The sequence below is a fragment of the Eublepharis macularius genome, chromosome 4 (assembly GCF_028583425.1).
Source record: "Eublepharis macularius isolate TG4126 chromosome 4, MPM_Emac_v1.0, whole genome shotgun sequence".
Taxonomy (NCBI): domain Eukaryota; kingdom Metazoa; phylum Chordata; class Lepidosauria; order Squamata; family Eublepharidae; genus Eublepharis; species Eublepharis macularius.
Window position 1 is genome coordinate 57248851 of NC_072793.1, and position 10884 is coordinate 57259734.

Genomic DNA, 10884 nt, shown 5'->3' on the forward strand with positions numbered 1-10884 from the left:
GAGCTGCCTATCAGGGTTTGCAGGGATGAGATTGGAGTCCCCATGGCTACAGAACACCCCCTTCCCCCTCCCTCCCCTGGGTGTCTTCTCCCAACTTGTAACCACTTTGCAGCTCTGTGGTTAGAAGGAAGACCTGCCGATCAAGGTAGCTGGGCTTCCATTCGGGTTTCCAGGGCGACAGAAGGAGTGCAGATAGAGTTCAGGCATTCCCCCGGCTCCGTTGCCAGGGGAATTGATTGCTGGCGCCTGACTGTCTGGCTTCCCAAACCACAGCTGAACGCACCGAACCAGGCCTTTCCCGAACGCTGGTTCGTTGGCCGTGGACAATCACGAACCGCCGGATCGCGATCGTGCGATCACCAATTTCATGGGTTTTTGAAGTTCGTAATGCGGTTCGTGCGCATCTCTACTTGTGACATCGCTAGTAATAAACAACATTCACCCAATCCTCTTTATTCTGCATAGTTTTGGTACTTTATTACATTGCATTTATTTTAAACATTTGTGCTCCATTCTATTTTGAGAAATCAGAAAATTTTGCAATAGTTAAAATAATGTCCATAAATAATAACATAATCACAATAAAACCACAAAATTCAGACAATAAAGCAGATACAACTAACATTAGCTTCTTATCTTACATGGAAGTCTTCTCCCCTCTGAAAAGCAAGTGAGAATGAAGAGCCTGTATTGGAAGGTTGCCTCAGAATACTTGCAGCCATCATTGTAAAGAACCGACTCCTTCGACAATATGTCTCTACTAGTTTCATGGAATGAATATCCACTGTATCAGCTTGCTTAACCTTTTAAAAATGTGCAAGGCTACCATTTTGGCAGTAATGCCCTATCAGTTCAAGTTATTTAGACTATTTCTTGTTAACATAAGGCTGCATACAGATGTACATAGAATCAGAAATTGACAGAGTTTGGGAAAAAATTTGGTCTTCTAATATAAGAGATTCTCGCATAATAAACAACAGAATTCAAGCTTATAAAATTATCCACAGATGTTATTTAACACCAAAGAGACTCTCATTATTTTCACAAACTCAGTCACCTTATTGTTGGAAAAGATGTAATTTGATAGGTTCTTTCGATCATTGCTGGTGGAATTGTCCCCTAGTTAAAAACTATTGGATAGAGATTTTAAAGAATATAAAAGAAATAACAGGTTATGAAATACCCTTTGATATTAAGCTATTTTTTCTAAATCAATGGGACAACATGGATATCCCAAGCATTAGGAAAGAATTAATTAATGACCTCCTAATGGCCGGAAAATCCCTTTTGGCAGCTAACTGGAAGTCCCCCAAGATCCCATCTATCGACAGTTGGTTTTCCAGAGTCTGGGATTATTATATCCAGGAGAAAGTTTATGATTCTATTTATATATCTCAGCATTTTCCAAAAGAAACTGATTTTATGACAAAATGGCTCCCTTTCTTTGACTACTTATTAACCAATGATATACACCCTCCAAAGCATTTATTGTTTGTCTCATGGTGTTTCTGAGCAATATGTTAGGTTCCATACAAACTGTAAAGAACCTCCTTCTCTGCTTAGGTATATTGCAATTCTCTAAGCAAATTTTCTTTTTCCTTTGCTAATATTATATTTGAAAACTGGTAGTATATTATAAGCTATATGTTTTTTCTTGTATTATAGTTGACTTTAATATTGTGTAATTTGTTTTCCTGTTTACGCATTGTATGTTGTTTTTTAAAGTTAATAAAAAGTTTATTTTAAAAAAAAAAGAAATTGACAGAGTTTCAACAGATGCTTTAGGCTGATCCTGCACTGGGCAGGGGGTTGGACTAGATGGTCTGTATGGCCCCTTCCAACTCTATGATTCTATGAGGTCAGATTCATCTTCTCCCTGTTTTCACTGCTATACCAACAAACATCCTTGGCTTCCAGGGAAAAGCTGATTGAAACATGGGCCATCGTCACACGGGCATCTGTCCCGTTAAATTTACAGCATATAGCGTCCTACCTGTTATCGGAACAGTAACATTTCTTTGGGTCACCTAATGGCTGTTTGCGCTCCTAGCTGTCCACACGCAAGCGCACTGTTCCGTTCTCTCCTATGGGCGCAGACGCGGCTCCTCCTCCTTTAAAAAATTTTTTTTATATTGCGTTTTATTACGCTATAACGGAATGATATTAGACAAGCATGCCGGTAGCCCAACCCAGAAAGACACCGATAGGTTGCCCTTTTTTCCCGCCCATGGAGTGTCCAGAACATAGGTTGACCCTTTTACTTTTCCAAATTTGAAATAACATAAATAGTCCTTTGCCCGCCGAAACCTCCCTGTCTGACATGATCCCCATCGCTGAAGACTCTTCCATGGCTCCGAATCGAGAACTTCTTCTTCAGATGGCACAGATGGTTGTTTTCATGGTGCAGTGCACGCTCACACTGTGCCATGCACATCTGAGATCCCTGCAGCGGAGGAGAAGGGTGGCCTCCAGACTGTTCTCCTCTGCAAAACCTCCACTATCTACCATCACCAGTGGAAAGGGAAGAAGAAGACGGATCTGCGCACGTTGGCAATCCCTGGCCAGCATGCATGTGCTCAGAAGATTTTGGGCACGAGAGCGCAGTACTGATTGGTGGGAGAGAATTGTTCTGACCACCTGGGACGACGGGCAATGGCTGGAGGGCTTTCGCATGGACAGGGCAACCTTTAGGGACCTGGTTGGTGTCCTCCACCATCGACTTCAGTGTCAGGACACAAACATGAGGGAAGCCGTGTCACCGGAGCAGCGCGTGGCGGTGACCATTTGGTTTTTAGCAACGGGATCCTGTTACCGGGTGGTAGGCGACCAGTTCGGTTTGGGGGCATCCACGGTTGCAACCTCAGTTTTGGCCGTCTGCGCGGCAATGGAAGCAGAACTTCTCTCAAAGACTGTGTGCCTTGGATCGGAGTTCGGCAAGGTAGGTTCCCCCCCCCTTTTATTTGGCACATTTTTAGTACTATGGCGACAATTAAACAAGATGACAAAAAATTCTTGTGCCGTAAACGATTTTTTCCCGAGGTTAAATTGTTATTTCCACATTTCTCTTGTACTTTTGCAAATTGAAAAAAAGCCTAACGCAAACAGGGCACAGTATCTTATTCCAGGACACCAAAATACTGGACAACACTTCCAACTACTTTGTCAGACTGTACAGGGAAGCCATTGAAATTCACATAAGAACATAAGAACATAAGCAAAGCCATGTTGGATCAGGCCAGTGGCCCATCCAGTCCAACATTCTGTCACACACAGTGGCTAGAAATCCAGTGCCATCTAAAGGACTGTCAGTGAGGCTAGGACACCAGAAGCCCTCCCACTGCCTTCCTTCCAGCATCAAGACGACAGAGCACCACCTCCCCACAAAGAGAATACCATCTATCTCCTGTGGCTAATAGCCACTGATGGACCTCTGCTCCATATATTTGTCCAGTCCCCTCTTGAAGCTGGCAATGCTTGTAGCTGCCACCACCTCCTGTGGCAACGAATTCCATGTGTTTATCACCCTTTGTGTAAAGTAGTATTTTCTTCTATCTGTTCTAACCCGACTGCTCAATAATTTCATAGAGTGCCCACGAGTTCTTGTATTGTGAGAAAGGGAGAAAAACACATCTTTCTCTACCTTCTCTAACCCGTGCATTATCTTGTAAACCTCTATCATGTCTCCCCTCAGTCGTCTTTTCTCCAGGCTAAAGAGCCCCAAGCGCCTCAGTCTTTCCTCATAGGGAAAGTGTTCCAACCCTTTAATCATTTTAGTTGCCCTTCTCTGTACTTTTTCCAGTGCTATGATATCTTTTTTAAGGTGTGGCGACCAGAACTGTACACAGTACTCCAAATGAGGCCTCACCATCGATTTATACAGAGGCATTATGATACCGGCTGATTTGTTTTCAATCCCTTTCCTAATAACCCCTAGCATAGCATTAGCTTTTTTTATGGCAGTCGCACACTGTGCTGACGTTTTTAGTGAGTTATCTATCATGACTCCAAGATCTCTCTCTTGGTCAGTCTCCGCCAGTTCAGACCCCATCAACTTGTATTTATATTTTGGATTTTTGGTTCCAATGTGCATTACTTTGCACTTGGCTACATTGAACCTCATTTGCCACATGGATGCCCACTCTTCTAGCCTCGACAGATCCCTTTGGAGTGCCTCACAATCCTCTCTGGCTTTCACCACCCTGAACAATTTCGTGTCATCTGCAAATTTAGCCACTTCACTGCTTAATCCCAATTCCAAATCATTAATAAACAAGTTAAAAAGCATTGGACCCAATACCGACCCCTGTGGCACCCCACTGCTCACCACCCTCCACTGTGAGAAGTGCCCGTTTATACTCACTCTCTGTTTCCTATTAATTAGCCAGTTTTCGATCCACAAGAGGACTTGGCCCCTTATCCCATAGCTACTGAGCTTACTTAGGAGCCTTTGATGAGGAACTTTGTCAAAAGCTTTCTGGAAGTCAAGATAAACAATATCTATCGGGTCTCCCTTGTCCACTTGTTTGTTCACTCCCTCAAAGAACTCTAACAGATTGGTGAGACAAGATCTTCCCTTACAGAACCCATGCTGAGTTTTCCTCATCAGCTTTTGGTCATCAATGTGCCCACTAATTTTATTTTTGATAATAGTTTCCACCAACTTACCCGGTATTGACGTCAGGCTGACTGGCCTGTAATTTCCCGGATCTCCCCTGGAACCTTTTTTAAAGATGGGGACAACATTAGCTACCTTCCAGTCCTCAGGAACAGATGCAGAGTTTAATGACAGATTACATATTTTTGTGAGGAGATCTACAAGTTCACACTTGAGTTCTTTCAGAACTCTTGGATGTATGCCATCTGGGCCCGGTGATTTATCAGTTTTTAAATTATCTAGCAGTCGCATAACCTCCTCTCTCGTCACCTCAATGTGACTCAGGTCTTTCAAAACCCCTCCCAAAGTCAGTGCTTCCGGAGTGGGCATGCACTTCTTATCTTCCACAGTGAAGACTGAAGCAAAGAACGCATTCAGCTTCTCGGCCATTTCCCTATCACCCTTTAGTAATCCTTTTACGCCTTGGTCATCCAAGGGCCCCACTGCCTCCCTAGCTGGTTTCCTACTTCTAATATATTTAAAGAATTGTTTATTGTTTTTCTTTATGTTCTTTGCAATATGCTCCTCATCTTCCCTTTTTGCCTGTCTGATCACAGACTTGCACTTTTTTTGCCACAGCTTATGCTCCTTTTTATCAACCTCACTCCGACTAGTTTTCCACTGCCTAAAAGAATCCTTTTTACCTTTTACAGCTTCTATTACATTGCTTGTTAACCATGCTGGCCTTTTCCTAAACCTATTTGTGCCTTTCCTAACCAGCGGTATATATTTAATTTGAGCTTCCAGGATTGTAGTTTTAAATAGTCTCCAAGATTCCCCAAGTGTTTTGACCTTTTTTACTTTCCCTTTCAGTTTCTTCTTCACGTACCCCCTCAAAAGTTACCCCTTTTGAAGTTAAACATGGCTGTGTTGGTCTTATTAGGCAATTTCCTATTTATACATATGTTGTACTCAATAACATTATGGTCACTGTTCCCAAGTGGTGCAATCACATTTACATCTCTCACCAGGTCTTCAGCATTACTGAGGACCAAATCCAGGATCACCTCTCCCCTAGTAGGTTCTGTAACCATCTGTTCCATAGCACAGTCATTGAGACAGTCTAGAAACTCACTTTCTCTCCCCCGATTCGAACACCCATTGGCCCAGTCAATGTGTGGGTAGTTTAAATCACCCATTACAACACAGTTTTTTTGTTTAGCAGCCATCTTTAATCCTGTCATCATTTTATAATCCTCCTCTATTTTCTGATCTGGAGGGCGATAACAAACTCCCACAGTTAAGTTTCCATTTGGGCCCGTAATTTCAACCCATAGCATTTCCAGAAGCGAATCTAATTCAGTTACCTTCTCAATCTTACTGGAATGTATACCTTCTCTGACATATAGAGCCACCCCACCACCAACCCTTCCCTCCCTATCCTTCCGATATAATTTATATCCAGGAATCACCGTGTCCCACTGATTTTCCTCATCCCACCAAGTTTCTGTTATGCCCACAATGTCTATGGATTCGCCCAACACTAAACATTCCAGCTCCCCAATTTTACCTCGGACACTTCTAGCATTTGTATATAAACACCTGTAACTTCCCCGGCACACTTTGCCTCGAGATGTAGTTAGGTCATCTGCACTGTTTGTCTCCATCTCAGTTGACAACTCTAATCTATCTCCCTGTAGAAATGTTATACCTAGCCCTTCATCTCTCTGAGATGAACCATCCTGAACCAGACACACTTTATCTCTTGTCGGCTTTCCCCTAGCATTTAGTTTAAAAACTGCTCTGCCACCTTTTTGATTTTAAGTGCCAGCAGCCGGGTTCCTTCTCGGGACAAGTGGAGACCGTCTCTCTTGTACAGCTCCCGCTTGTCCCAAAAAGAATCCCAGTGCCTAACAAACTTGAACCCTTCCTCCCTACACCATCGTCTCATCCACGCATTGAGACTCCTGATCTGCGTTTGTCTCTCTGGCCCTGCGCGTGGAACAGGTAGCACTTCTGAGAAGGCTACCTTGGAGGTCCTGGCCTTGAGTCTCCTGCCTAACAGCCTAAATTTTTGTTCCAAGACCTCACGACTGCATTTCCCAACATCGTTGGTTCCAACATGGACCACGACCGCTGACTCTTCCCCAGCACTATCTACCAGCCTATCTATAACACGCATAATGTCCGCTACCTTCGTACCAGGCAGGCAAGTCACCATACGGTCAGAACGCGGTTGTGCCACCCAGCTATCTACTTGTCTAAGGATCGAATCACCAACTACCAAGAGCCTCCCTCCCGCCCCACCCAGGGATGGTTCCTTGATGCGAAAGGAAACCTGCTCACCAACTGAAGAAGAGGTCCCTTCTGAGGGCATGTTCCCCTTATCCTCAGTACGGTGCCCTGATTCCACAAGATCCTCATTCTCCTTGACAACAAGAACGCTGCCATTTTTAGAGTGGGACACATCTATCCTGTCCCTGAGAATCTTGTCCTCGTGCCTATCTAACTGTCTCCGCTTCTCCAGGTCAGCCACCTTGGCCTCAAGGGTACGTACTCGTTCCCTGAGAACCAGGAGCTCCTTGCAGCGAGCACACATCCAGGACTTCTGACCAGAAGGCAGATAGTCACAAGCATAAGCAAAACTTCAACAGGAAAGAAGAAACCTTAAGAATGAACAGAGCATGGTTTCCAGTTCTGAAAAACACCAGGCTAACAAAACATTCTATCCCCGACAATAGCCCTGCAGAGAAGATTAGCACATCAAGTACCAATCCATATGCAAAAGAACCTCCTCAGGACACAGTGAAGCCTCCCGCCATTAGCATTCCACACCCTGGGAAACTCTTACAGGATGACTCAGCTCAACCCCACCCCTCCTGAGTAGATACAAATGACCTACACCTTTTCCACACTGTGACACTGAGAGATCTCTGTCTTTTGGTGCTACACCTCTGAAGATGCCAGCCACAGCTGCTGGCGAAACGTCAGGAACTACAATGCCAAGACCACGGCAATACAGCCCGGAAAACCCACAACAACCATCGTTCTCCGGCCGTGAAAGCCTTCGACAATACATTGAAAAAAAGGGGATGTCATGTCGGGGATTGTCATTCTAGGGTCTAGATGCCCCTATACCAAACTATCTTTTTCATTTCAGATAATGGATGGATTTGCAGCCATGGGATTCCCGCACTGCATAGGGGCAATTGACGGAACACACATTCCGATTAGTGCTCCTGGTGGAAGCCCCGAGCAGTACGGCAACAGGAAAAATTTTTCATCAATGCTGCTGCAGGGAACAGTGGACCATACTGGGAGATTCTTGGATGTTGAAATCGGTTGGAGCGGCAAGAACCACGATGCTTTTGTTTTCAAAAACTCATGCATTTGTGCGGCCATGGACAATGGCAGTTTCGTCCCAGGGAACCCAACCTTGAACATTAATGGGGTTTCTGTGCCACCGCTTATTCTCTCAGACGGAGCCTACCCCATGCGCCCCTGGCTGATGAAGCCTTATGGGAAGCTGGCTGTGTCCAGCCGAGAGCAGAATTTTGATCGCTGCCTCTCTAGATGCAGAAATCAGGTTGAGAAAAGTTTCGGTCGATTGAAGGGTCGCTGGCAGTGTCTTCTTCAAAGACTGAAGGCCAGGGAGGAGAACCTGGTATCCATCATAACTGCTTGTGTGATACTTCACAATATTTGTGAGGAGCGTGGGCAGCATTGCCTTGGGGAACTGCGAGATCCATTGCCCATCCTTTTGCCTGACGAGGGGGTAGAGGTGCAGGGCAACAGCAAGACTTTGCTTGAAGGGGGAAAGAAGGTTAGAGATGCACTGGCAGCATTCATGGAGTTGCAGACGAGGCCCCGGTAGCGGTGCTATCTCTGTTTTTTCCTAGACAGTAAAAATGTGTATGCTCTTACTTCAGCACACCTATAAATCTTTTTGCCTTGAAGTGTGTGTTTTTTCACTGGTTTCCGTCTTATCGGAAAATTTCATCACGACTCATGTTAATAAATGTTGTAATGTGTTGTTACACATGCTTGTTGCGTTGGTGTGTATTCTCTGATGGAAGGGTGGGAAGGAGAATAGAAGAACCTTTAGTCGAAGATGTGATGGCCAAGGACGGAGAACGCTAGAAGCGGAAACTTTTCTCCTTTGGCACAAGGAAAGAAATTTCAAGTAAATAAGAGTCATTTCTCGCTATCCTTTGTCCAGTGACACCTCTGCTGTTAAATACAAAAGAGGCATTCTTGTACAGCTTAACTTAGTGGGTGGGGTGTGTCTGGCAGTGTAAATATGGGTCTAGCACTGCTGACCAGCCTGGGATTGATATGAGGGACGGGTGCGGGAGGAAGTCCCCAACCCACCAAACTAAAGACTGTTCCCCTAAACTGTAAAAAGTGGCCACACGTGCCTGCAAAGTTTAAGTAGTAGAATGGCAGAAGCAAGCCACAATGCTATGTCATCATATAAAAAAAACAACCCCAGCTATGGTTTGGCATATTAGCGGTCTCCGTGACCTCTGGTTATGGCACATGGTGGCACCGAGTTCCGAAAATAGGAGCCCATTCCGCGCGCTGGCATAGGAGAAGGCAATGACTATTTTCATGCACAGACAGCGTCAAGGGAAAATCCTCGGTTAGGAATAGAACTTTTTCGAGGGGAGTGTCTAATCCTCTGTGCGTCTATTAACAACTGTATCCAACAACCAACCCCCCCCGGTGGGCACCGAAAGTGGCCTGCCACCTGTCTCCCCGTCCATGATTTTCAAAACATCAAGTCGAAATTACGAGATGACACTGTAAAAAAAAAATATGTATATTGTTCCCTGCAAGTGTCCGATGCGATTGTGTGCCTTCCAATTTAGAAAGTGTTAGTAAGTGTTTTTATAAAAATATGTTTCAACTTAGTTTGCAAGATTTAGATCCCGTGACCTCTCCCTCCCGCTCAAGCGCCTACTGAGCATGCTCTGTGCAAACGTGTTTTTAGAGTTGTCATTGCGAGCCCAAAAGCACAATGCCACCTAGACGACGCGGAGCTTTCTGGAGCGATCGGGAGGTCGAGTGCCTGCTGAACGTCGTCTCGGGAAGCGGAGAGGTGGAACAATTAATGAACAGCACCCACCTTCCCACGAGGGCCATATTTTTAAGCGTCGCAAGAAAACTTGCAGAAAGGGGATATCGGAGGACCTCGACACAGTGCAGTTCCAAGTTTAAAAGGGTGAAGGGGACATTTTATGACGCGCTGGAGGCCTGGCAGGGGGTCCCCAGGCGAAGTGGCAGACCCCCTCACTTTAGAACAATGCTGCGTCTCTGGGATGCAGCGGGCAGGCCTTCCTGGTTGGAGAGGCGGCATGCCGGTAAATCCAAAATGAAGCACTTGGATGGTGTGCGTGGTTATTCTGAAATCAAAGTCTCCCAACGTTTTGGCAGACTTCGCCTTAGATTCATAAGGGGGGGGGAGTTTTTCCTTGGTTCCTGCCCATTCATCCAAGCAGAACTGGTGGTTTAAACATGGAGACATCATCTTCCCCTTCAGTAAAAAACCTTGGGTCACCACGCACAAGAGGGGAGTTATTTGTAGTTATAATCACCCTTTGCAAAAATTGTCACATAGCCATTGCCCCCCCCCCTGGTCTCCAGACAGAGGCCAGCTTAGATAGCCCTTTTCGCTGCTCCAGTGGTGTGAAAACCTTTTCCTTTCTGCAAGAAAGGCAACAATGTTGAACGTGGCAAGTGCAGATCTACAATTGTATCCCCCATGTAAAAGACTGACTGTGCAATCCTATGGAGAGTAGCTCCAGTCTAAGGCCTTTTACTTCAACGGGCTTAGACTGGTGTAACTCTGCATAGGATTGCACTGTGAGTTAACCATTCCTTCTGGGCAGACAATGATGTCACTACTGAGATTTGTGCCGCCTTTGCTAGCCCCTCCTCATATTGTGAAACCCTGAGCTTTCGGTGAGCGCCCCCCCCCCACATCAAGAATTTGATTAAGTCAGTAAAGAGAGATTTTGATTAACGACGCCTCACAGCATCAACTTATCAGTGCTCAACTCTTATTTCAGCCATGCAAAGGGGAAGAGAGGCCCTGGAGGCAGCGGTAGAATTGCCACAGAGCGCAGATGAAGGGATACAAGTTGGTGAAGGAATGGAGCAAGCAGAGGAGGTTGTCCATGGTGAGTCCGGGGAAGGTCCCCAAGGTAAAATTTTATAAAACTGAAAATAAAAAATTAATTAAACAGCATGAACAGCAATGTGGTCCCCATGTGACAAACATTTCTCAT

The 10884-nt window shown here is 45.2% G+C and overlaps 1 protein-coding gene across 1 annotated transcript; it reads left to right on the plus strand.

Moving 5' to 3' along the window:
- Nucleotides 1-2320: 2320 nt before the first annotated feature.
- LOC129327587 (uncharacterized) lies at nucleotides 2321-8468 on the plus strand. Its single transcript, XM_054976341.1, has 2 exons — nucleotides 2321-2938; nucleotides 7755-8468. The coding sequence occupies exons 1-2, from the start codon at nucleotides 2321-2323 to the stop codon at nucleotides 8466-8468; spliced, it is 1332 nt and encodes a 443-aa protein (XP_054832316.1).
- The last annotated feature ends 2416 nt before the right edge of the window (nucleotides 8469-10884 follow it).

What these genes read in the sequence shown, in the direction of transcription:
- LOC129327587 (XM_054976341.1), top strand. Translation starts at nt 2,321, where the DNA reads ATGATCCCCATCGCTGAAGACTCTTCCATGGCTCCGAATCGAGAACTT. An exon ending in TTGGATCGGAGTTCGGCAAG is followed by an intron (nt 2,939 to 7,754) that starts GTAGGTTCCCCC and finishes TTTTCATTTCAG; the next exon opens with ATAATGGATGGATTTGCAGC.